Genomic DNA, 27,989 nt, shown 5'->3' on the forward strand with positions numbered 1-27,989 from the left:
TTTTTCTATCTTCCCTTTCTTTGTATTATATATTTCTTAAAATGAGAAATTCCTTAGTGGACAAGTGTGAAGAAGAGAAGTGTGTATTTATCTTCAGTTCTCAGATTGATATTTAGTAAATCCATCTGGGAGAGAATAAGAATAAACTCCAGATAAATCTTCAAGTCCAATTTTTCATGTCAGATAAGTTTTCTAATAGTTCAAAACTTAACCAGTATGAAAACTTGTCCCCCTCTCCCAAAGACAGGTAAAATTTGCTTTAAAAATGTTTTTGTTTGTTTCTCTTTCGTTTTCCTGTCTATCCTTTAGAAATTCAGACAGGCTGATGAAATAAAGAGAAAGGTCAGAGTGACAATCCTTCCCTCTCCCTAATGTACCGAATCAACCCACAGATTCCTTTCTAAAATGTTCAGAAGTTGTTTGAGGGGTTGTAGAATTAAGGAAGATTTCCCCCCCCGTGGTGTGTGGATTTTTCTCTTATGTGTTATATTTTGTACTTTTATATGATGAGAGGAAACTTTGCTTGAAGAGTAATAGTTGTTATTTCACTTAACAAATTTAAGTGCTGTTTTTGAGTATTGTTTTAATAGAACTGTAGATGTCACACTTAGCACAATAAATGATATGCTGTTACTCAGCCAAGTATTCTGCCAAGTACAGTGTTTCGTACCTTAGCTCTTTTATTGCTCAGACAGTTTTGTAAGATAAGTATTATTCTTATCCTAAAAAAGAGAATTTAGGAGGTTAAAACTCTGGCCAGAACCACTATATACTTTCTGTCTCTAAGTATTTGCCTATTCTGGAAATTTCATATCAGTGAAATCATGTGGTCTTTTATGACTGGCTTCTTTCACTTAGTATATAATGTTTTAAAGGCTAATGTGACTTCTTTTTGATTGTTTTTGTTTACTAGTACTCCACTGTACTGATACTTTTTTTTTTGTGGTACTGGGGATTGAACTCAGTACTGTTTTTATATTTTACTTTGAGAGAGGGTCTCCCTAAGTTGCTGAGGCTGACTTCCAACTTGTGATCCTTTAATTTACATTTTCTTGGTGCTGAGCCTCGTGCATGCTAGGCACTGAGCCCCAGCCCCAGCCCCCCAAAAGCTTAATTTTGATGAAGTTGAATTTATGTATTTTTTGTTTTGTTGCTTATGTTTCTTGTGTAGTGTAGTTATAAGTTTGAGGTGGTATAGTGAAATTAGAATTCCTAATTTTATAGTAGTGTTTCTGAGCTATAACTCAAAAATTTATAATTTAGTATTTTATTTTTTAAAATGTGAATAACCTCTTAATTTTTTTAACCTTGCAGTCTCATCTTAAATCCTGAAAAGTGTTTGAATTGATTGAACTTAAATATGCTCACTTAAAATGCTGCCTTATGGCTCTTTATGGTAGAAATAAATTTTATATCTTTGCACTTCTATTAATGGTCTCCTATATGTCAGGCCCTCTCTATTTTGATACTTCATCTGTTGTCTCATTTGATCATTTTACCTACTCTTGTCAGTGTATTATGCTTATAAAGAAGTTGAAGTTTAATGGGGACAAGTAACATTCCCAAGGTCATATAATTAGGAAACAAGAGTATGGATTTGAATATATAGCCATGTTCTTACTTTTTAAGGCCTTTCTTGTTCCCTTTTTAAATCTCCTTGAGAGGAATGTTTGTATCTTATAGTCTTGTACATACTGGGCACTCAGTACAAATTTGAATACTGTGTTTTATAAAAGCACTTATTTCTGTTAACAGAAGCACCCACAGTGTAATAAAATAGTGTGATAGCTATAGCTTAGTTTTCAGCCAGTACTGTGAACTAAATATATGACTTTGGAAGTAACAGAGTCAAGTCTTTCTTTCTCTTGCATCATTATCTATAAGAGATGTTGCAATATAATCAACTTGACATTTGGAGGCAAGTGATGATTGGGAAAGGATAGAATGCAGCTTCTTTTTCTTTAAAAAAATTTCTTTTTTTTTAAGTTGTTGATAGAACTTTATTTATTTATTTGTGGTGCTGGGGAGTGAACCCAATGCCTCACAAATGCTAGGCAAGTGCTGTACCACTGAGCTTACAACCCCAGCCCTAGAATGCAGCTTCTTGTTTGATAATGCTGTTCACTTGAGTTCACAGAGCAGTACTTCCAGTAGCATTGGTGGAGTAGTAGAATGGAAAGTGGAAATGTGAGAGTCAGAAGACTATAGTTCTTGTATTTGCTGTTATACTACCCACCGGTGTGACATTGGGCAAGTCAGTTGCCATTTCTGGGTTTAAGTTGTTTTTCTTTTCTTTTTTTTTTACCCCTTTATAATTGAGAATTTGAAGTAGATACTCAAAGATTTTTGTTCATTTTAAAATTGCCTGGGACTCATATGTATAATAGCTCAGTGGCAGAGTGTCAGGCCCTGGGTTTAGACCCCAGCATCAAAATAAAATAAAACTTCCTGAAGTTAAAAGGGTTTCTATCTTGTGCACTGCTGTATCCTTGGCTTGGAACAGAACAGCACTTGGTACATAGTGTAATCAGTATTTATTGAGAGGCAATGGAGTATAATTTGATAGAAATGAGGTAAATCTCACCTTTTCTAGTTAGTAATCATATGACCTCGTTCAAGTTTCTTAACACTTCTTGTTTCCATTTTTTTTTTTATCTGCAAAGTGAAGATACCAGATTTCCTGTGTCCATAGTATTTAATATGAAGGTGGAATGAAATAATACATGTAAAGTATTTCACACACTACCTGGCATACAGTAAATACCTAAGGTTGTTGTTACTAAATTAATAGCAATAATCATCTGCTTTTTGCCAGTTTCACTCATTCAGATCATCATAGTTGTTTCTTAAAGAAACTGAAGTGAAATATTATTATTATTATCATCATTATTATTATTACTACTACTACTACTACTACTAGGAGTTGAACCCAGGGCCTTGTGCATGCTGGGCAAACTTTCTATATCTAAGTTACATCTTCAGCACTGAAATATTGTCTCAGTTGGTTAGAAAACAGTGTAATTATGAGAAAACGGTCATAGTTTTTTATGTGTTAATGTAGCTTTTTTCTTACTGCCAAGATATATCTCTAAAACCAATCTCATTAAAGAGGCCTGAAAAGAAAGGAAAGTAATGAAATTAATGCAATCTACTGCTTCTACTTGGCAAACAACCTAAACCAAATGTCATATTGCTGATGTGTTAGAAGAATCAACTTTAAGTATGCCAGATGGCATTATATAAGCCTCAGGAGAGAGACTCCTTTTTTAAGAAAATCCTAGAAGTATAATTTTTTTTCTTCCTTTCTAATTGATCTGTAGTCAGAAATGGATCAGAAAGTCAGTAGAGATGTGGGTAGGAGTAATGCCCTTGGTATATAGAGGACACAGGTCCACAATCTGTTAAAGCCCTTGTGGTCTGATCTATTAAGGAATTCAATTTTTTCAGATTTTATAAAATAATATGGTCTGTCATATTATGTAACACCCTCTAGTTAAATCTGGGAAGTTTTTAGTAATCAGATATTAACATTTCCATAGTGAAATATAGTACTCTTACTTTTAAGTAGGATAAGTAGAATATAAATAACTTTACATCTGCTGAGATTAGGTTTTGCTACCAAATGAGTTATTAAAATCCTATGAAAAATCTATAACTTTTTGGATTTTTGAAAGTTTTTGGTCTTGGGATTTGCAAATAAGCAGTTGAAGACCTCAGTTGTTCCCCATAGTGTAATTCTGTAGAAATTTTTGTTTAATAATAAATTACAAGTTGATGTTGGTTTTCTTTTCTAACAGTTTTTCAGTGCCTCTGAATAAAAATAATTTATAGCATTTTAAGATCAAAAGGTATCTGGAAGCAATGAATTATTAAACCCTTTGTAATAACCTGTTTTGTCATTCCTGTTGAACTTAAAATTTTATTTATGAGGTACTGAATTAAGTTAAAATGATCTAGCTGAATGCTGTGGTGTGCATGTCTGTAATCCCACCTACTTGGGAGGCTGAGACAGGAGGATTGCAAGTTGGAGGTCAGGTTGGGCAACTTAGGGAGAACCTGTCTCAAAATACAATAAAATAGAAAGTAGGCTGGGGATATATTCTCAGTGGCAGAGAGCTTGTCCAGCATGTGCAAGGCCCTGAGTTCAATCCCTAGCACCACACAGAAAAGAAAAAAATAAATGAAATAAAATGAACTTTATTTATGTTGCCAGAAGAAAAGTTATTGTTGTTTTATTCTGTGAATCAACTTCAAATGGAGCAATTATGTAGGTGGAAGCCTTTATTTGATTTTTATTTAGGAAATAGCATATCATGAAAGTTCTTGCTTGTTCTTTCATGGTATGTAGTGAGGGGCATGCTCTGGGAGTCCCCCCACCTCCTCATATGCTGTGTTTTGTTGATTTGTAAGATACCTAGTTTTCAGATTTTAGTTATTTTGAAAAGCAGGATTTTACCAGTATTGTTGACAGATGACAGTTGTGATGTACTTTCACAAGCAGAACATCAAACCCAGTATCATAACCTGTGGAATGGATGTCATTGGCTTAGAAGAAAATCTGAGAGACGTTAGTGCAGCACTATTGAACCCTGAGGGACTAAATGTTTATGAACAGCAGTGGAAGTGAAAAATTGCTCTACACACTACAAAGGCAGCCTGAGGGCTAATGGTCTTATCCCTTTTATGCATTCTTTTATGAATTACTAGTATTTTGATAAAATTCTTTGGGGGCTAAAAACAAATATGTTGAATCTGAGTGAAAAAAAAACGATTCATAAGCATCTACTTCTGAATGTGAAGTAGTTTAATGAATGCTTTAGCCAGTTTGTTTTGCTCATTTTTAATTTTATATATATATAAAGTGACATGATTAAAAATTTCAAGTCTAAAAAATTCTTTTAGTAAGCAAAAATTAAAAATAGTTTTAAGAAACTTGTATCATAATTTAATAGTTTTTCCTTTATTGCTAGTTGATGATGTGTTTAAATATAGTATATTAAGTAAATATTACTCTAAATAAAATATGATTAAGTGCATGTATGACATGAAATATGATATTAAATAAGTATCCAATTGAAATGTTTGGCCAAAAACTATAGGTGGTACTCTTGGTTCTCATCCTTTCTTAAATTTAGGTGCTTTCTGTTATTCTACCATGAGTCTCTTATTTCTTCCCTCTATCATCTTTCGTGGTAAAGCTTTTGACTTCAGATGAGAATTGAGAATGGATAGGATTATAGGCTTAACATAGATCTTAATTTTGAATTTTCTTTCAGGTTCAGTTCTTATCTACTTTGCAGGAACCAGGAAAATAGTGTGTTTTTGTGACAGACTCAGATACTAGATTTTTAAGAATGGAGTTGGAGAATATCATGATAAGCAAAATAAGCCAATCCTACAAAACCAAAGTCCGAATGTTTTCTCTGTGGATGCTAATTCACAATAAGGAGGGGGGCACTAGAGAAGAATAGAGTTACCTTAGATTAGGTAGAGGGAAGTGAAGGGAGGGGAGGGGAGGGGATGTGTGGGGATAGGAAGGATAGTAGAATAAAACAGATGTTATTACTGTATGTATGTATGTGAATGCATGACCAATATGATTCTGCAACATGTACACTCAGAAAAATGAGAAATTATATCCCATCTATGTATGATATATCAACGCATAAATGCATTCTACTGTCAGGTATAACTAATTAAAACAAATTAAAAAATAATAACAAAAATGATTTTAGCAGAGATAACCTTTACTACACTTTCTGTACATGGGTGAATGATAGATAGGCTGCAGCATCTTTGGACCTCACTCTCACTTTCTCAAGGTTGGTTCCTTTCTCAGGCAGGTAGTCTCCATGGAAATTTGGAAATTTTATATTTCTGTTCAGAATGCACATATAAACAAATACTTTCACAAAATTGTCCCTATCAACTACTTCAAAAGTACTGGTGATTATTTAGGATCCATAAGTGGATTTTATGATCTTCTGATGAGTTTCAACCCTCATTTGAGAGATACTGTGTATGTGTTTATGCATATGTTTATCTTTGTTCTCACATGAATTAATGAGTCATTGTAAATGATTTAGTTGGCTTGTCCCTGCTTCAGTGTTATGGGAATTTAATATAAAATTATTCTATTTTATAGGCTGGAGCATTGGATTTGCTGAAAGAGCTTAAGAATATTCCCATGACCCTGGAATTATTACAGGTATGTGCTCATATGTATCACAGTTCTTTTTTAAAAAATATTTTCTTGTTGTAATTGGACACAATACCTTTATTTTAAGATCGAACCCAGGGTCTTGCACGTGCTAGGCGAGCGCTCTACTGCTGAGCTACAATCCCAGCCCCTGTATGACAGTTCTTTTTAAAAAAATATTTATTTTTTAGTTGTAGGTGAACATACTATGTGTATTTCATTTTTATGTGGTGTTGAGGTTTGAACCCAGTGCCTCACTTGTGCTGGGCAAGCACTCTACTGCTGAGCCATAAACCCTAGCCCCAATGTATCACAACTCTTAAATTGGTAGTTTTTATAAAATGAACATTTTCAGTATCAGTATGAGTGTGTTGGTCAATCATGCATAGCTACTGCCATCATGAGTCTAGCTCCAGGGTGAGGGTGACAAGGTATTAATCACTTTTTTCCCTTTTTTCCTCCTTTTGTTGTTGAATGAGAACTCCCCCCCCCTCCACATTTTTTATTGGTGCATTATAGTTATACATAATGGTGGGATTTGTTGATAAGTATTCTTATGTTCAAAATATAACAGAATAATTTGGTCAATATCACTACCCTGCACTTTCTCCCTCCCTCCCCTCCTCTGACCCTATGATCTATTGCTTTCTCTTTGATTTTCATGAGTAAATCCTTTTCCTTCTTTTCTAGCTTCCACGTTTTCCTCTTTTAACCCCACCCAAGCATGTACAAAATGAAACATCAAATATGTACACATGCTGGGGGTGGTTGTGCACGGTAATCCCAGCAGCTTGGGAGGCTGAGACAGGAGGAACTCGAGTTCAAAGCCAGCCTCAGCAAAAAGTGAGGTGCTAAGCAACTGAGTACCTGTCTCTAAATAAAACACAAAATAGGGCGAGGAGTGTGGCTCAGTGGTTGAGTGCCACTGAGTTCAGTCCCCAGTTCCCCACCCCCCTCCCCCCAAAAAAGTACACATCATAGAGGTTTGTTACTGAAGTCTTATTTTAATATTCCATCAAGCCTAAAACAAAATGAAATTTTAGCAGATGTCAAAATGTTAAAAAGGAAAGTAAATCCAGGCACGAAGGCGCATGCCCTGCAGTTCTAGCAACTGAGGAGGCTGAGGCAGGAAGGAGGATCACAAGTTCAAGGTCAGCCTCAACAACTTAGCTAGAGCCTGTCTCAAGAAATAAAAAGCAATGGAGATGTTATTCAGTGGGTTCAGTCCAGGACCAAGAAAAGAAAAAAAAAAAAAAAGAAAGAAAAGAAAAGTAAACGTAGTTAAAACATTAGCTTGTGCTAGACATATCTTATAATCCATAGTGTCATCCTTGATATTTCTATTTATTTCCTTAAGCCAGAAATTAACAAGGAGTTGTAGGAGTGTGTGAATATGCTTTAGGAGAAAAGTCACATTCATTTTCACTAATGTCTAACAAATTGAGCAGTTCTTTCAGTTATAAAGGCAGTAAACTGCCCATTGTATTAGCAGTATTCATGACTATAATTAAAAGATCACAAATATTTTACCTTCTGTTAACTTATAATTGCAATTGTATTAATCTATTTTTGCTCATCATGATGGTTGCTCCTATACCTTATGCTATATCCTATTTGCTATTTTAAGAAGGGGACAAATACATTATTATTAAATTTTAAAATATGTTTAGAATTAAATATTATAAATTTGTTTTCTTTGTAGTCCTTTCATTTTATTTAATGCATTTTAAAAGCATTCTGAGAAAGGGGTTGGGGGGTACATACACTTTACCAGGGGAGGGATCCTTGGTGCAAAATAAAACCAAAAAAAAAACCCCAAAAAACCAAGTTTAAGAATGCTTCCCATAGGGCTGGGGATATGGCTCAAGTGGTAGCGCGCTTGCCTGGCGTGGGTGTGGCCCAGGTTCGATCCTCAGCACTACATACAAAACAAAGATGTTGTGTCCGCCAATAACTAAAAAATAAATATTAAAATTCTCTCTCTCTCTTTCCTCTCTCTCTCTCTCAAAAAAAGAATGCTTTCTGTAAATATAAATTCAAGAAAGAGAAAGGAATAAAGTCATGAGGAACAGTCTTCTGAGTTCAAGTTCCTGTCTAGGGACCAGAAGCTTCCCTTTAAATCAACTGTGAGAATAAACTACCTTTTGAAATGTACCTTATTCACCTAGACAATTTTAGCAATCCCAGCATGCACTTAAGAGTGTGTAGAGTTACACAGGGTATGGAGGTGAATATATATATTTTTTTATTGATGGACCTTTATTTATTTATTTATATGTGATGCTGAGAATCAAACCCAGTGCCTTACACATGCTAGGCAAGTGCTCTGCCACTGAACCCACAACCCTAGCCCTTGAATATGGTTTTCATTTATATCTATTGAATATTCTCATAGGCTTCTTGTTTTGGAAGGTCTTACATATTTATATAGTAAACATTTGAATTTTGCTGGATTTATAAAGATGAATCTGATAAAATCTTTCCCTCCTTACTATAAGCTTAAAGTCTAAGAGAAGAAAACAACACATATAAATACCCAGGTGGAAGTCTGTAGTGTTCATTTGGAGAGGGAGGAAGCATAAAGAAGTTTACTTCTTTATTTTTTAAGGCATTTTTTAACCTTTTAATTAATGTATTTATTTTTATGTGGTACTGAGGATTGAACTAGTTACAATAGATTTGAAAAATGGAGGCATGATGGCATGCAAAGCTTTACATGTATTCCCAAGAGCAGTATTACCAAAAGATATTAGGCAGGACTTACATGGCCAGATTTGTACATTAGAAGTTGAAGGATAGAGACAGGAAGACTTGTTGACTAATGCAGTTATCCAGGTGGGCAGTGATAAGGTCTTGAACCAGATATTAGCAATAGAAATAGAAGAGGTTTCAATAATGAAGAAAAACCTATATAAGAATTGGTTGCTATTTAGATCAGGATGAAGGAGAGGAGGAATTTAGGGTGACTTTTGATATGGTAACTGGGTAGTTAGTGCTATAGTATAGAAAAATATAAAAAAGTTGATTTGAAGGTGGAGGGTGAAGAGATGAAGAATGATTTGGACGCATTGGAGATGCCCATAAAAAAATACATTGCAGATATCTAATAAGTTGATTACATCAGCCTGTCAGAACTTTCTGCAATAATGGAAATATTTGATGTCTATGTGTCTATGGTAGCTACTGACCATATCAGGCTTGAAATGGGATTGAGAACTTAATTTTAAATTTGATTCAGTTTTAGTCTCAGTAGCCATATGTGTAAACAACTCAATACAGTATTGGATAAAGGAAGAAACTTAATAGTATAGGAGTGGATTTAGATCTTTTAGAAAGGGTAAACTGTTCAGATATAGCAGCCTGGTAAAATCAAATGAAAACTGAATAATTTGCTGGCATTCACAATTAGTGCAGGGAGTAACAGCAGGATACTGATATGTTTTGAAGGTCAGAAAATAAACAGGAAGACAAATGTTACAATAGATTGGGCTAATTTTATAGGTCTTTAAAATACATAGTAGATTCTTTTATTTAGTGATTATAATTTGGTGCCTACTGTGTGCTGGGTATTATTCTATGTACTGAATTCTATGTGATGAACAAAGTCCCTGCCTTCTTAGAACTTTGAAAAAGACAGTAAATATAACTGGATTTAAAAAAAATGTCTCTATTGAGAATAATACCATACAATTCATTCCTTTAAAGTATTAAATTCAGTGGTATTTTAACATATTGAAAAAATTTTGCTATCCTCACCATAATCAATTTTAGAACATTTTTTTTTTTAAGAGAGAGTGAGAGGGGAGAGAGAGAGAGAGAGAGAGAGAATTTTTAATATTTATTTTTTAGTTCTCAGCGGACACAACATCTTTGTTGGTATGTGGTGCTGAGGATCGAACCTGGGCCGCACGCATGCCAGGCGAGCGCGCTACTGCTTGAGCCACATCCCCAGCCCATTAGAACATTTTTTATCACCTTAAAAAGAAACCCTATACTTTAGTAGTCATTCTCCATTTCTCCCTGTCTGGTCTCCCTTTTATCCTGTGGAAACCACTAATCCACTTTCTTTGTATAAATTTGCCTATCCTGAAGAATTCATTTAAGTGGCATCATATAATATGTATGTAATACAATTTAAAAATGGGCAAAGGGTCTGTCTAGATAGATATTTCTACAACCAAGATATAGAAAAGGCCAACAAATGCATGAAAAGATGAACAATATCATTAAGTAATTAGGACGTGGAAATCAACACAATATATGACTTTAGCGTTAGACTTCTTTGACAGCATGTTTTCAGGGTTCATTTCATGTTTTATATATCAGAACTCCATCCCCTTTTATGGGTGAGTAATGTTCCATTGTATGTATATACCACCAGTATACATTTGTCAATTAATGGACATTTAGGTTGGTTTGGGCTCTTTGAGTCTTACAGTTATGCATGTTTATGTACAGATTGTGTGAACATGTTTTTCTTGCTCTTGGGTAGATAACTGGAAGTAAAATTGCTGGATCATGTAGTAACTATTTAACATTATGAAGACCTTTTTTGAAGAATATTTTCTCAAGTGGCTGCACCATTTTACATTCCCAGTAGCAGTAAATGAGGGTTCCAGTTTCTTTGCATCCTTGCCAACAGTTGTTATGATCTGTCTATGATTATAGCCTTTCTAGTGGGTGTGAAAGTGGTGTTGATTTCCACCTCCTAATTACTTAATGATATTGTGCATCTTTTCATGTACCTGTTGACCTTTTCTATATCTGGGTTGTAGAAATGTCTATATAGAACAGACCCTTTGCCCATTTTTAACTTGTATTACATCTTTATTATTGACTTATAGTTCTTTGTTTAAATATAGTTCCTTATCAGGTACAGAATTTGCAAATATCTCCTGTTCTGGGATTCTTTTTTACTTCTTGATGGTGTTCTTTGAAGCACAAAAGTTTTAAATTTTGTGTAGTCCAATTTTTTTTTTTTTTTTTTTTGGTCTCAAAAAGTGACATTCTTTAAAAGAAAAAAAAATGACAAGATGTTCATCCCTTGGCTCCCTTCTCTCCCTCTTCCAGCTGCTCCTGGATTGAACCCTGGCTGGAGCTAGGTAGCAGGTCAGCCCTTCTCAGATGAGGTCAGCAACATTAAGGTGCATCTTTTCAATGGAGGTGGTATAGAAGGTCACGATGTCTCGGAGTGTCCTCTTGTCTTCTTCTGTCACCATGTTAATAGCCACACCTTTATGGCCAAAATGCTCACCTCCACTAATTCTGTGGATATAGTTTTCCCTGTTGGTAGGAAGGTCATAGTTGATGACTAAAGAAACTTGCTGTATATCAATGCCTCTGGCCAGTAAGTCAGTGGTAATGAATACTCTGCTAGAGCCAGATCAGAACTCCTCATGATCACATCTCTTTCCTTTTGGTCCATGTCTCCATGCATGGCAGAGACAGTAAAATCTCAGGCATGCATCTTCTCAGTGAGCCAATTAACCTTCCTTCGGGTGTTGATGAAGATCACTGCCTAGGTAATGGTCAGGGTTTCATACAAGTCACACAGTGTGTCCAGCTTCCCCTTCTCTCATTCGACATTGATGTAGAACTGGCTGATACTCTCCAGACTCAACTCTTTCTTCTTGACAAGAATTCAAATGGGGTCCCTCATGAACTTCTTGGTCACCTCAAGCACATCAGAAGGCATTGTTGCTGACAACAAAACCACCTGGGTATTGCTGTTGAGCTTCTGGAATATGTCGTAGATCCGGTCCTTGAATCAACGGCTTACCATTTCATCAGCTTCAATTAATACAAACATCTTAATGCATTTGGGAGACAGGTATCTCCGGTTGAGCATATCAAACACGCAGCCAGGGGTACCCACAATGATATGGGGAATTTCCATCTGCAACTTTTGCACCTCAGCACGTACATTGGTGCCCCCAGTGCATGAATGACTGGAGGCACCCATGTAATCTCCTAGTGCCATGACCACCTTTTGTATCTGCTGAGTCAATTCTCGAATGGATGCCAGTACCAAGGCTTGGGTGGCCTTTACATCTAATTCAGTCTGCTGGAGAATTGATATGGCAAATGTAGCTGTTTCCCAGTCCCAGATTGGGCCTTAGCAATCACATCATAACCCTTGATACAAGGAAGAATGGCTCGCTGCTGGATGGCAGAGGACTTCTCAAAACCATAGGCGTAGATGCCACGGAGGAGGGACTCGGAGAGATTCATGTCATCAAAGCTATCAACAATCTCATTCCAGTTACTTTCGATGACAACTTCAGGCTCTATTCCAACAGGGCCATTGTTTCTGGATCTGGAATCCTGACTCGCAGATATGATCCTTAGAAACTAGCTTTTTTTTTTTTGGATTGCTTGTGCTTTAGGTGTCATATTTAAGAAACTATTGCCTAATCCAAGGTCACAAAGATTTACACCTTTTCAATTTGAGTTAATTTTTGTGTGTGGCATAAGGAAAAGTTCTGATTTTATTTATTTATTTATTTATTTTGGTACCAGGAATTGAACTGAGGGGTGCTTAACCACTGAGCCACATCCACAGCCCCTTTTATATTTTATTTAGAGATGGTCTCGCTGAGTTGCTTTTAGGACTTTGATAAATTACTGAGACTGGCTTTGAACTTGGCATCTTCATGCCACAACCTCACGAGCTGCTGGAATTACTAACAGGCATGTACCACCATGTCCAATTCTGATTTCATTTTTTTACATATAGATATCTAGTTGTTCCAGCAGCATTTGGTGAGAATGTTTTTTTTTCCCCTCCACTGAATTGTCTTGACATCTTTTGTAGTATCAGTTTGTCATTGTTTATTTTCAGAGTCTTCGATCTGTTTCATTCATTTATACTATGCTCTCTTGATTACCGTAGCTTGTAGTATGTTTTGAAATCAGGAATTGTGAGTTTTCCAACTTGTTTTGGCTATTTGGGTTCCTTGCATTTCTGTATAAACTTTAGGATAAATTTGTCAATTTCTGCACAAAAAGCAAATGAGATTTTCATAGGGATTGCATTGAATCTATAATTTCTTTTCTTTTTTGGTACTAGGAATTGAACACAGGGGTGCTTAACCACTGAGCCACATCCCCAGTCCTTTTTTAATTTTTTTGAGACAGGGTCTGACCAAGTTTCTTAGGGCCTTGCTGAATTGCTAAGGCTCATCTCAAAGTTTTGATCCTTCTGCCTCAGCCCTAGGAGTCTCTGACTGAGATTAAAGACATGTGCCACTAACACTTGGCTTGAATCTAGTTTATCTTGATTATAATTGCCAACTGTTAACTTTTCTAATCCTTAAACATAGGAAATGTTTTCTTTAGGTTGTCTTTAATTTCTTTCATCAATGTTTTATATTAGCTGTATGTTTATATATGTATGTATATAATAGTATATATTTTACAGTAGTTCAGTAGTTGTACAGTAGTTACACATTTCTACTTTTTTTTTGCACAGTACTGGGGATTGAACACAGAAGTGTTCTACTGTCTCCAGCCCTTTTTATTTTTTATTTTGAGATAAGATCTTGCTAAGTTGCACAGGCTGGCCTTTTGAACTTGTGATTTTCCTGCCTTAGCTTCCCAAGTAACTAGGATTACAGGGATGTACCACTGTGCCTGGAAGTGATATGCTTTTTACCTTAAGATTTAGTGGCTGCCTTTAAATCATCTTGGCAAAAGCTCATGAGTGATCATGAAGGATATTTTTCTTCTTGAGTCCACCAATCTACTTGTTTCCAGTGATGTTAAAGTACCTCTTAATTTTAGTACTCTTTACTTTCTGCCTTACCATCAGTATGCAACCGATAAGTCTATTTAATGTGCTTTACTCTCCACCTTTCCAAGGTAATGTCTTTATAACTGTGTATCTGAGGTTCTGTAGAATCCTTGAGCAAAAGCACATATTTTCTCAGCTTGATTTTTCACAATGTATAATTTATGTTTAAAATTTTCACTAGTCATTCAGTCAAGAAATAGTTCTTGACTATTTCAGTAGTTTAGCACATAGTTTCGTGAACACAAAACACTGTTTTATAGTCCACCTATTGCATCCTGTAATTCTTAGTATAACCATTTTAGGAAAAAAATTCCTAGAGTCTGAAGAATTTTTAGAGGCAAATCTAAACCAGGTTATCCAAGTAAATAGCTTCCTTCCTAATCCTTCCTTTTTCTACTTTCTTCCATTCTCCCCAGAATAGTCCCTAGAGGAAATAGAAACGCACCACAAATATTTTTTTCATTCTACCTCACCAGTCTCATTTCTTATCAGTTTGACTAGACAATCTCTTCCTTAGGAAAGCATATTTAAGGTAAATTTATTCTCAGTATGAGTTTTCTTAGTACTAAGTTATCATTGATTTTTAGCAATCTGAACATCCTGTGACAATTAAAAAGCACACAACACAATTTATTAGTCTCCTAATAACCCTTGCTGTCCTGCAAACCCTTCTGAAAAGCCATTTTATTGGCCAGTCTGTGTTAGTACTAAATTTCAGAACTATATTAGTAACTCAAGTTAGTTATTCCACTCATTCAAAAACAGGTCTGCAATCCCAGTGATTTGGGAGGCTGAGACAGGAGCACTGCATGTTCAAGGCCAGTCTGGGCAATTTAAGTGAGACCTTGCCTCATAATAAAAAATAAAGGGATGGGGATACAACTCAAGGGTTAAATCCTCCTGGGTTCAGTTCCCAAAAATTCCCCCAAAAGTTGCTTTGATAACCCCAAGCCATCTGGGGTCGGTTATTTATTTATTTATTTATTATAATTATTTTTTTTAGTTGTAGATTGACTCAATGCCTTTGTTTTTATGTGGTGCTAGGATTGAACTCAGTGCCTCACAAGGCAAGTGCTCTACCACTGAGCTACAACTCTAGCTCCCATTTGGGGTCTTTAAAACTATGGAGTCACCATTATCTTTTTGCTTTTGAACCTTAAGTGCTTTGCTAAGCTTTCCAGGAGATGTAGCATAGAATACACTAGCAAACAACGTATTCTAAATTCTTAAACAAAACTGCCATAGGTATTTTTGCTGAGAACCGAAAAATTTAGAAGGAAACCTTAAGTGCCCACTTATTTTTCTGCCTCAAAGCATATAGCAGGGATTCCCTTCTTCTTTATTATTACTAAGAATTTCTTTTGTTTGTTTTTCTCCCATAGACCATATGGTTTGCAAGATTGTCTACTGACAATCTGAAGTTAGTTAATAATTTACCATTTTTATTTATCATCCATAATTGGGCTGTCATACCTTTTGTGTTCTTTGAGCACAAGTTTGAAATTCCTTAAAGGAGTTGAAAACAGCATGGACTGTTTGGAAATGGACAAACCTAGATTAAAATCTGAGCTTTACCAATTAGTAATGGTGTAATGCTGGGCAATTTATTTATTAATACTTCCAATCTCGTCATCTTTAAAAATAAGGATAATGATTTGAACTTTGAAGGGTTGTAGGAAATTAATGAATGTAGATGCTTTGGATATAATCCTGGGCACATAGTTTTAGCACCTGTGAATAATTTTATCTATATTTAAATGGAGTCCATCCATTTAAATAATTATGATTGTTTGCTTGTTACAGATCCCCCATACTCCAAATATAAAAAACCCTTTTAAGTCTGTTGGTGGTAATTTCTGTTGAATAGTTTCATTGTAAGTTGTAGCAGATGCTCTATGAAGTACTATGTGGAGAAGAATGTACAGAAGCTAAAGGGTGCATATGTTGGTAGTGACTGTTTCAGCATTCCTTATACATTTTATATTTTTTCCTCAATTCTCCTTTGTGGAAAGACTGATTTCATTTGTTAACATGCCTTCTTATGGTAGCACATTGACTACTTGCAGATCTCAGTGATAGGAAATAGATAAGTTCAGTTTCTGATGTAAGGATGTATATACCTTAAGTCCATTTAGTATGCTATTATAAGAATTCAAATAATTGAAGTGTGATTTTATTCTAAAGTAGAAACAGAAATCTGAATAAAAGTAAAGTTTGGGTGAAATACTAATTGTTTGAAATAATTGGTGTACAAATTTTTTTTTGTTGTTGCCTTGCAGTCCACAAGAATTGGAATGTCAGTTAATGCTATTCGCAAGCAGAGTACAGATGAAGAAGTTACATCTTTAGCAAAATCTCTCATCAAATCCTGGAAAAAGTTATTAGGTATAATTGATCTTTCCTTACATATATTTTTGATGTTCTGATTTGTCAAATGGTTGTCACATTTTTTTTCCCTCTATAAAATTAGATGTACTGAAACCAGTGTCTCATAATAAGGATAAGGGAAGGTTATATTAATCTCTGAAATTTTTGCTCTTTAGGCTAGTCATTTCAACTCTCTTGACTTGGAACACAACTAAATAAGCACTTTAAGAAGAATTTTCTTGCAAGGGAAAGGCTCTACAAACTTTGTGAGGAAAGGGGAAAAAATTTTTTTTTTTTTGTTTGATGATACTAGGGATTGAACCCAGGGCCTTGTATATATTGCGCAAGCGCTCTACCACTGACCTATACCCCAGCACTGAAAAAAAACTTTTTTTTTTTTTTTTTTTTTTGGATACTAGAGATTGAATCTAGGGATACTGTATCATCCCTTTTTACTTTTTGTTTTGAAAAGGTCTCACTAAGTTGCCATGGCTGGCCTTGAATTCCTCCTGCCTCCGTCTCCCGAGTCATTGGGATTATAGGCATGTACCACCATGCCCAGGCTGAAATAATTTTTTAACTTATATAAAACTTGCAAGAATAATAAAAGAACTTTATATATTTTATATTTTTCTTTATCCAGATCATTGATTTTTGATATTCAGCATGTATCATGTCCTTATCATCATCATCTCTTTCTCTTGCCTTCTTTTCTTATTCTTTATGAATCATTTGAGGGGAGATTGACATATCACATGCTCTTTCCCTGTAAAACCTAAGTGATATTTCCTTAGAACAGGCTTATTTTCTCATATAACCATAATATAGGAAAGATAGGAAATTTAACATTGTTTTCTTTCTTTTTGTTTGTTTTCCGTATAATTTCTTTGCTCTTAGGTACTGGGGATTGAACCCAGTGCCTCGGATATGCTGGGAAAGATATGTTCACTGAGATACATCCCCAGTCCTTTTAACATTGGTATAATATTTTAATCTGTGGTTCATGTTCCAGTTTTATCAGTTGTCTCAATCCGTGTCTTTTGTAGCTTTTTTCCCCACTTGTCCAGGACAGAATTCAGCCCATGAACAGTTATTTAGTTTCTTAATCTGAAGTTATTCTTTTATTTTTTATGATATTGAAATTTTGAAGAACATAAAGCACCTTCCTACCCCCCCCCCCTTTTTAATAGTATATTCCTCTTTAGGGGTTATGTGCTGTTTTCTAGTGATTAGATCAGGTTGTACATCCACAGTTGGAATATTGCTTACCAGTGTTATATCCTTCTCAAGGTATCACACTCAGTCAAGGTATACACTATAGAGTTGATTTTTTTTTTTTCCTGTAAAGACATTCTGTGGGAGACATAATAAGACCTTGAAATTATCTTGCATTTTATCAGATTGCTCTCCCCCAATTTAATGCCACCCAAACCAGTCTTTATAGTGATGGCTATAAAAGTGGAATGTTCTGACTCTTCTACTTCAATATTTATAAGTCTCTTTACACTTAAGAAAGCACTTTCCTTTTACCTCCCAGTGATTTTTTGTAATTAGTGTAGACTCATAATCTATTATGGTTGAGATTTTTTTGATATTGAATTGTCCCAGATTTGAAAAGTGATTACCCCTTCAAACTGGATCTTGGCTCCTTTTGGCAAGCCCTATTCAGTGCTTTGATAATATTTACGCCTGTAAAAATGTAAAAGCCTATTAAGAAAAATGACTGTAGTACATGATCCTGTATTAGATTTTAAAGGGATGAAAACCATTCCCAAAAGATGATTATTAAGACAATTGGCAGAACTTGCTAGTTGTTTTCTCTGATTATATGAAAGGTGTCTTTATTCTTAGGAAACACACTGAAGTAGTGGAATAAAAGTACATGATATCTACCACCTAATTTTATTTTTTTAAATATCTTTATTTTATCTGTTTAGTTTTTATGTGGTGCTGAGGATTGAACCCAGGGCCTCGCACAGGCTAGGCAAGCGCTGTACTGCTGAGGCACAACCCCAGCCCCCTGCTACCTAATTTTAAATAAAAGAAATAAGTTTATAAACACTAAGAATTTGTGTGTGTACATATTTTCATTTATGTCTATAAATAGAGGTAGGAAGGAGAAAGAAAATGTGACAGAATGTTAGTAGTTGGAGAATCTCAGTAATACATACATGGAATTTCTTTGTGTTGCTCTTATTACATTGTGCAAATTTGAAATTGTTCCAGAATAAAATCTTTTTAAAAGATTTAAAAGGATTTTATCTGGTCTTCAAAGACAGGTGGAAACTCTAGATTCATGATTTATTTAATTTTTTTTCTGTATTTTCAAGTAATTTAGATTAGTCATAGAGGGCTGGGATTGAGGCTTAGTGGTAGAGTGCTTACCTAGAATTCATGAGGCACCCGGTTCGATCCCTGGCACCACATAAAAGTAAACAAATAAAATGAAAGTATCATGTCCATCTACAACTAAAAAAAAAAAAAAAAAAGATTAGTCATGGAAAGTTCACTGAGAACTTTACACACACACATTTTTGCTCACAGAAAGAGGGTTTCTATATGTATTTTTAAATATATTTTTTTATAACTTTATTTTATGTATTTATTTTTTTATGTGGTGCTGGAGGATTGAACACAGTGCCTTACCCATGTAGGCAAGTGCTCTACTACTGAGCTACAGCCCCAGCCCAGATAGATATATTTTGTGGGAGATTAGACGTTGCAGTTTTGCTCATTTGGTTTTATATTTAAAGGAGATTTACCCTTATGTTTATTGGCATTCAGGTTCTTCAAACATTATTTTGTGCTAGGTGTGTTGGTGCACACCTGTAATCCCAGCAGCCTGGGAGGTTGAGGCAGGAGTATCACAATTTTGAGGCCACCCTCAGAACTTGGTGAAGTCCTAGGCAATTTAGCAAGACCCTATCACAAGAATTAGGAAAAAAAAAAAAAAAAAGGACTGGGGATGTGGTCCAATTGCTAAGCACCCTTTGGTTCAATCCCCAGTACCAAAAAAACACAGACAAACAAAAAACACCTTATTTTGTGAAAATTTACTTTTCATTAAAATTTGAAGTTAGAGGAGAAAAAAATCCTTGTCTATTTGTGACTATAATTATCAATATCTTATTGCATTTTTAATCTTTTTTTAAAATTTATTTTTCAGTTTTCGGTGGGCACACATCTTTATTTTATGTGGTGCTGAGGATCAAACCCAGCGCCCCGCGCATGCCAGGCGAGCGCCTTACCGCTTGAGCCACATCCCCAGCCTGCATTTCTTATCTTTTTTCCCCCTGATGCACAGATTATGCTTCAGCTGTTATGTTACTTTCACTTCATGTATACCTGTTATCTTTTTTTTTTTTTTTTTTTAGTTGTAGTTGAATACAATATCTTCATTTATTTATTTATTTTATGTGGTGCTGAGGATTGAACCCAGGGCCTGGTACATGCTAGGCAAGTGCTCTACTGCTGAGCCACAACCCCAGCCCATCTGTTACCTGTTTAATGAAAATATTTTGTTTTTCTATCATAACTGTTATTTTTATTGGTTTCAGAATAATCCAATGACTATATTTTGATTTTAATTAACCACTTGCATATTGTTAGGTTTGTTATTTTTAAGTTATGGCTGTTATAACTAATTTTTAATAAATAATTGTTCTGCCTAAAGCTTTTTCTTTAGATTCTTAGCTAGGTTTCTAGAAGATTTACTACTACTGTTAGTAAGTAGCACATTTTTTAATACTTAGGATATGCTAACTGTTGACATGTATTACTACATTTAATCCTTAGTACAACCCAGTATGATGAAACCAATGTACTGATCACTTAGGTACCTTGCACACAGTTGGATCAGTGGTGAATACTTGACCTAGGATCTGACTGCATATAGTCTTGAGACGTTTCCTGGGGCTGTGCTGTGTTGCCTATGGAATTGTTTTCATGCCTCTTACTTCTCTGCTTTCCAAAAGGAATTATATGAATTTACTGTGCCAGGGTGGTATGGGAGATCAATTTTAACTGCACTTTTAGCAGCATTGGATCCTTGCTAAATCATATTTAATTGCTATATCACCTTTCCTTTTTAAGTAGTGTCTTTTCTATTACTTTTGGACTATTTCTTAGTCCATGCCACGTGTCATTATTAATCTTTGTTTTCTGCCTCACAGTACTGTACCATCTTTAGGTTTTGAAGCTTTCAAGGTGAATCATAGAGAATAACAGGGATCAATGAAATAAAGTATGTGAAAACTCAGTGTATATTCATGTTATACTAGAGGGCTTGAATTGTTATTTTAGGTTTGATAAAGCTGTGCTTTACAAGATAAATTGTACAATTGTGATACAGAAAGCTCTGTTAATGCTTTCTCTAATAGAGAAAGCTCTATTAGTGCTTCTCATCCAGCTGGCATAGTTGTCTGAGGAATTTTAAAAAATTATGATGCTTGTACCTTACTGCCAGAGATTTGGACTTACTGGATATGGAATGGAGGTTGGCACGAGGGTATGTTTAAAAGTTCCCTAGGTGATCCTTATATCCAGTTGAGTATATATTCTTTTTGTATTCTGTATAGAGACATGTGAAAATTGAAAGAATTTTTTATGTATCCCTTAAGACTTTTATAGGGAGCAAAATATAGATAAGTGGGGCAATTTCTACAGTAAGCCTAAACATTTTCTAAACCTATCTTCAAGGCAGATTTGATTTAGATGTGAATGTTTGTCAGTACTAAAATATTTTATCAAATCAGCCTGTTCACAGTGTCTAATTGTTTTTACATCTGTAAGTCTTAAAGCTTGTGTATTTTATGTTGCTTTACAGATCATTTAAGATTGAAGGGATGCTAGGTAGATCTTACTATTCCTGAGGTATTTTATATGAAAATGTTCTTATTACTGTCAAAGAAATATTTATATTTTAGGTATAGCCTTTCTTTTTTTTAACTAGTTTTGCAAAACATTAAATTATCTTGACATATCATATATTTGATTCAAATGGGGTATTTATTTTTTGACTTCATGAAAAATTATTAAAACAGTATTGTCACATGCTTTCATTTTGTCGGGGGGGGGGTACTGGGGTTTGAACTCAGGGACACTTGACCACTGAGCCACATCCCCAGCCTTATTTTGTATTTTATTTAGAGGCAGGGTCTCACTGAGTTGTTCAGTGCCTTGCTTTTGCTGAGGCAGGGTTTGAACTCTGGTCTTCCTGCCTCAGGTTCCTGAGCCTCTGGGATTACAGGTGTGTGCCACCATGCCTGACACATGCTTTCATTTTTAAAATGACTGCTCGTATTTTTCCCATATTCTTTCCTTCTCTTTGTTCTGTATACTTTTCTCTTAAACTTTTAGGTTCCCCTTGGCATACGAATTTGTAATTCTTACTAAATGAGTGCTAACTGAATATGGGTTCTGAAAAATACCCAAGTGTGTATGCTAATAGAATAGTTTCCATAAACTTGATTTACTGGTGGGTAACTTAGAATTGTTTTCTTGTGTTAGTAGCCTGTTAACATGCAGTATTTCAGTTTTTATTTTTAACAGTTACTAACAACTAAGGGATTTCATACATTTTCAGATGGACCATCCACTGATAAAGACCCTGAAGAAAAGAAAAAAGAACCTGCGATTACATCACAGAATAGCCCTGAAGCAAGAGAAGAAAGGTATTTCACTTTTTGGGAATTCATTTATGTTAAAGTCAGATAGTTTTATCAACTCTATCAATTTCTCAATGGTCTTCTGATCACAAATCTGCATTACTTTCTGTTTTCCAGTCATATAAAACTAGTAAATGTATATAGCCAAGGTTTTTAGAAAGATTTCCTAGAAATTTAAAAGATAGGTAGTAGATTACATAAATAAAAACAAATTTTGTATTTACATAAATAAAAACATTGTGCTTAATAAGTTTTATGGAATAGGATTCCTGGGAGAGGCACTGATAGAATTGTTAATGACTGTAGTGCTTTGGGATTTAAATGGTTACTTCCTCTACTTACCAATTTCTTTTTTGGATTTATTTGTACCCTGGATCACTTTCATTTTTATGCTTTTTTTTCCTTCCAAATTTTGCCATTTATCATAGGAACTTAAAATATGAATTTCAGCCACAAGGGGTTTAAATTGTTCCTTGGCTTCTATAAGATCTTTGCATTTATTCTTTACTGTTGCATACCACGAACTGTGCAGCATCCAACATGTTGCTTAATGTTGGTATAGGTAATAGATTACAAGTAGTTCTCCAATTTCTTGTGAAGCTTGTGGTTTAACTATTGATGTTGACTTAGAGAAGTGGTTCTCAAAGTGGTCCAAAGAAGATCAAGGACTGCCAGGCAACTTATTAGAAACTTAAATGTTCAGGCCTCATCCTGGAACTATCAGGAATTGTTTTTAACAGGCTCCTCCTTTAACTTCTGAGGCACCCAGGTTTAGAGCTTCTGCTTCTAGCTTTTGGCTTCCAAATTTCTTTTTTGTCCCTGAACTTTTGATCCACCTAGATTGTTAGAGGTATTTAGGACATTAAGGCTACTTCTGTTTTAATTTTATTTCTTAGGGGTTCCTCAGAATTGATCACATAATTATTTTTTATTGAACAATTTTTTTATTTTTTTGATTTTTTGGGGATTGAACTCAGAGCTTTGTGTGTGCTTGCTCCCAGCCACTGCCTATTTTTTTTGTTTTTTAATTTGAGACAAGGTCTTGCTGAGTTGCCTAGGCTGACCTTGAATTTATGATCCTTCTGCCTCCGCTTCCCAAGCTGGGATTACAAGTGTGCACCACTGCACCAGGCTGTGTTTCTTATTATTTTTACTTTTTATTTTTTGGTACTGGGATTGAACCCAGGGGCACTCAACCACTGAACCACATACCCAGCCCTTTTTTTTTCATATTTTATTTAGAGACAGGGTCTCACTCAGTTGCTGAGGCTGGCTCCTCCTGCTTCAGCCTCCCAAGTTGTTGGGATTATAGGCATGTGCCATCATACCTGTCTTGTTCCTTATTTATTTTTTTAATTAACACTTATTAATATCACATACACTTGTTATTTTATGTTATAGTACTAAGTATATTTGATGTTTAAAGAGGTAAGCCAAAAGTAGGGTTAAACAATGTTTGTTAATAAAATTTATGCAGTTTTTTTTTCTTGTAACTTTTTATTTTGAGATAGTTTCAGACTTTTAAAAAAGTGCTGTCTGGGGTTATATATCAGTGGTAGAGCACCTGCCTAGCACATGTGAGGCATTGGGTTTGATCCTCAGCACCACATAAAAATAAATAAATGAAGAAAGAAAGGAAAAAAGAAAGATTGTGTCTATTTACAACTAAAAATTTAAAAAATGATACAAATTTATTTTAAAAATTGAAAAATAGTACAAAGAATTCTTTACCCAATTGCTTCTCTTATATTTATATATGTATATGCACATATACATGTGTGTGTGTGTGTGTGTGTGTGTGTGTGTATATATGAATGAATTTTATTTTGAACCAAATGAGTGCTTTGCAGACATTTTGCCCTTTTTACCCTTATATATGTCAATATGTTTTCTTACATATAACCACAGCACAGTTTCAATATCAGGGAATTAACATTGATATATAAAATGCTATTTTGTAATCATAGACCTTATTCATATTTCTGCAGTTACCTCAATAATTTCATTTATTACAAAGGGAAAATATTTCTTCAAAAATACTGTCCAAGATCATATATTGAATTTAGTTGTCATTTCTCTTTGATGTCCTTTAATCTGTAATAGTTCTTCAGTCTGTTGTTGTCTTTCTTGACCTTGATATTTTTGAAAACTGGAGGCCCTAGCCTAATGAATTTTTAACATGTTTTCAGCTGTGATATATTCAGGGTCCCTGGTTTTATGTCTATCACATATATAGATAAACATTTTAAGTAGATGTTGAAAGCTGAGTCGTTTCTTAGTATGCATTTTATCAGTTCTATGTCCTTGAAGTTTAGGTGTAGAGCCTATCTGCAAACGCATAGAATTATTGTGTATGAAGGCTATACATGTTTACACATACTCAGAGAAATAAAAGAGGACTCAAGAAATTATTATGAAGGGAGATATAAGGTTAGATCTAAATGATTTGTAGTTGAGTGAAGTTTTACATTTTAAGTACAAGAAATTGAGAAAATTATGTGCTTAAATGGTTAGAAAGAGGTAACAGAATGTTATGCAGTGGTGCCAGCAATAGCAAAGTGAGAAATGGCTCCATCAGTTCACTTGAGTAGTTTCCATTGGCTGGGCTAGGCATTTGGCTACGGACAGAAGCAAAAGCATTTAATTGATCACGTATTTAAGTAATATTTATTTGTTTTGTGGTGCTGAGGATCAAACACAGGCCATACTCAGCCAGTCCTCCATCACTGAGCAACACCCAGCCCTAAGAAGAAGATTTTCTTTCTTTTTTTTTTTTTACTAGGGATTGAACTCAGTGGCATTCAACCACCAAGCCATATCCCCAGCCCTATTTTATATTTCATTTAGAGGCAGGATCTCACTGAGTTGATTAGTGCCCTGCTTTTGCTGAGATTGACTTTGAACTCTTGATCTTGTCTCAGCCTCCCGAGCTGCTGGGATTACAGGCGTGTGCCACCACGCCCAGTTTAAGAAGGAGATTTTTTAAAAAATTGACTTATTCATTTATTTACTGCTTACAGACACTGTGCTGTATATTGAAGATACAAAGAAGATTAAATCATGGGCAGGGGATATAGCTCAGTTGGTAGAGTGCTTGCCTCACATGCACAAGGACCTGAGTTCAATCTCTAGCAACACACACACACACACAAAAGATAAAATCCTAAGATTTTTTTGCTGTTAAGAACTTAGCCTGGTCTCAGCTTCTGTGGGTGAAGAACCAGACTTCACCGGGACTCTCACTCCAAGATGCAGTGCTACCTCCTATCATAATGATATAAGAAGTTAATATTTTCTTTGTATAAAGCCAACATAGCTAAGGTAAATGTTACCCCATTACTCAGTGAGTTTAGGATGAACTATGTAAACAACTGTAAACAAAATGTATTCATGAAAGTTTTTGGACAGTGTCATTTTATTTTCCTGAAGAGTTTGGGGAGAGGGAGGAGGACTGAATTATTGCCCCTGAAGAGAGGCAAATGTCCTTTTTCTACTTAGGCATATCATGTAAGTGTATTTCTAATGAAGTTTTTTTTTTTTGTTGGTGGTGCTGGGGATTGAACCCAGGGCCTTGTGCATGAGAGGCAAGCATTCTATTAACTGAGCTACGTCCCCAGCCCCTTATGAAGTTCTATCATGACCTCTTGGAGTATTTATTATGTATCTTGAAAACATGTATCTATGTTTATAAATGGTGAGACAATCTTTCTGTCTTCACAATTCTGGTTTAATGCTTATTTAATAATAAAACTTTTTTTTCCTCAAAAAGAAACTTAGTGTGGTTAAAGGAAAATGTATGAAAAGTCATTGCAAACCTGTGTGTACACGGTTTTTTGCGAGTACAGAGAGATAAAATAATAGGAAGCTTCAGGAAGAATTGACTGAAATTAGATAATTTTGTACACTGTAACCTGTTCTCAACAGTGGTTGTGTTTTGGAGAGAAAACATGGAAGGTATAACCTTGCAGCAGGTTAGATCTATGAAGGACAATGATTTAATCAGTCTTTGAAAAAGGTTTATGGCAAGGCCTGAAGGGGTACCCCTGGAATCCCAACAGCTTGGGAGGCTGAGGCAAGAGTATCAGGAGAGTTCAAAACCAGCCTCAGCAACTACTTAGCAAGACCCTAGGGGACTCAGCAAGACCCTGTCTCTAAATAAAATATAAAAAAGGGCTAGGGATGTGGCTCGGTGGTTTAGTGCCTCTGGGTTCAATTCCCCAGTACCAAAGGGAAAAAAAAGAAAAGAAGAAGGTTTATGATAGATAACCTTATGTGTGATAAAACTGAATTGAAACTAGTCAGAAAAGTATTTTTAAAAGAACCTGTTTTGTGAAAATCTAATATAACAAGTTAATCAGAGCAATTGAAATGATTAAGTTGACTAGAAAGTCATTAAACTGTCCTGCTGTGCAGATGGAGTTTGTATTTATGGAGAGAAATTAAACAGACCTTTTTATAATCTCAAGATTTATTTCATCAGATTTTTGTCTCATTAGAAAACCATTGTCTAATTGGAGTAGAGGTTTTCAAACATTTTTTTTTTCTCCCTGTAATTTTGGTAGCAAGCCTCCATACTTTTTTGGTCCCATCCCCTTGCCTTTCCCCTCAAACCATGATCCATTCTTCTCATATATTGCCGTGAGTTTTAATGTGTATTTTCTCTATTAAAATTTTATTCATTGTTTAAAAGGACAGTCAAGGTAAAATGCTTGGTATTCTTTTTACAAAAAAGACACAAGGGGCGGGGGGCTATGACTCAGTGTTAGTGCACTTGCCTGGCATCGGTTCAATTCTCAGCACTACATACAAATAAATAAAAGTAAAAAAAAACTAAAAAAAAAAAAATTAAAAAAAGATATGAGACTTTTCTCCTTACTAAATTTAATCACTTAAGTTTTTAATGTGTATGCAGGCAACTTTTTTCCTTACACAAGTCACTAAAATATTTATTTAGGCTCTGAAGTTTTGTTTTCAGAGAGTGATAGTATTGTTACTTTAAAGTTTTTTTAAAAATTTCTTTTTGGCACGTGTATTTTAGTAGTTCCAGTGGCAATGTAAGCAGCAGGAAGGATGAGACAAATGCTCGAGATACTTACGTTTCATCTTTTCCTCGGGCACCAAGCACTTCTGATTCTGTGCGGTTAAAATGTAGGGAGATGCTTGCTGCAGCTCTCCGAACAGGAGGTAAGTTTAGTGTATGTTATTTTACTTCCCATCCCTTTCATCACCACCACTAGTACTTTATCCACTTCCATATTGTTGTTTTGCAAGTACCATCCTGATTGTAGCTGCCCACCACTGCTTAGCTTAGGGAGGAGTTATTACTAATAGCAGTCCCTAAAGAGTGAGACTGGGACATCTGCTTATTACTATGTAATTCCAAGAAGTAGATTCATTCTAATATATGAATGTTTTCCCTGATCGTAGAAATTTTAAACTTTCCCCCTCAAATATTTTGTTACCTGCATTTAATATGCAGACTACTTACTCTGTCCTTAGATTGAGAGTTAACAATACTGAATTCTGAAATGTTAGTACACAATGTTAGATACATTGTGTAAGTTTTGTATTCATAATTCCATTTGCTGATTTTTTTAAGTGGAAAAGCAATCTTGATTTATATATGAGAACTTAATTATATTTGAAGGTATTTAGTCTTAGCATGTAAAATTTTGACTTTAAACCAGGCATGGTGGTGCATACCTATAATCCCAACAACTGGAGAGACTGAGGCAGGAGAGTCACAGTTCAAGGTCAGCCTGGGCAACCATAGCCAAGAACTTGTCTCAAAAAAATGAAAAGGGCTGGCTCACTGATAAAAAAGGAGAAAAGAAAAAGTTTCATATGCAGGAATGTTTGTCATTTTATACTTTTCCTTTTCTTTATGCTCAACCTTAGCTAATTGGACCTATTTCCTTTTTCTGCCTTTTCTAGTTTGAATTCCTTACTGTCTCTTTTTTTCTTC

At 35.0% G+C, this 27,989-nt stretch overlaps 1 protein-coding gene and 1 pseudogene across 1 annotated transcript in view; one reads left to right on the plus strand and one right to left on the minus strand.

The window, feature by feature from the left end:
- Tcea1 (transcription elongation factor A1) overlaps nt 1–27,989 on the plus strand; it is a 40,215-nt gene that overhangs the window by 1,702 nt on the left and 10,524 nt on the right. Inside the window, exons 2-5 of the mRNA XM_026394411.2 lie at nt 6,146–6,208; nt 16,271–16,376; nt 21,943–22,030; nt 27,063–27,208. Coding sequence (XP_026250196.1) covers nt 6,146–6,208; nt 16,271–16,376; nt 21,943–22,030; nt 27,063–27,208 — 403 coding nt within the window. The remainder of the gene's footprint in view (nt 1–6,145; nt 6,209–16,270; nt 16,377–21,942; nt 22,031–27,062; nt 27,209–27,989) is intronic.
- On the minus strand, nt 11,320–15,624 carry LOC113186838 (eukaryotic initiation factor 4A-I pseudogene; annotated as a pseudogene).

The sequence above is a fragment of the Urocitellus parryii genome, chromosome 7, assembly GCF_045843805.1.
Source record: "Urocitellus parryii isolate mUroPar1 chromosome 7, mUroPar1.hap1, whole genome shotgun sequence".
Classification (NCBI taxonomy): Eukaryota; Metazoa; Chordata; class Mammalia; order Rodentia; family Sciuridae; genus Urocitellus; species Urocitellus parryii.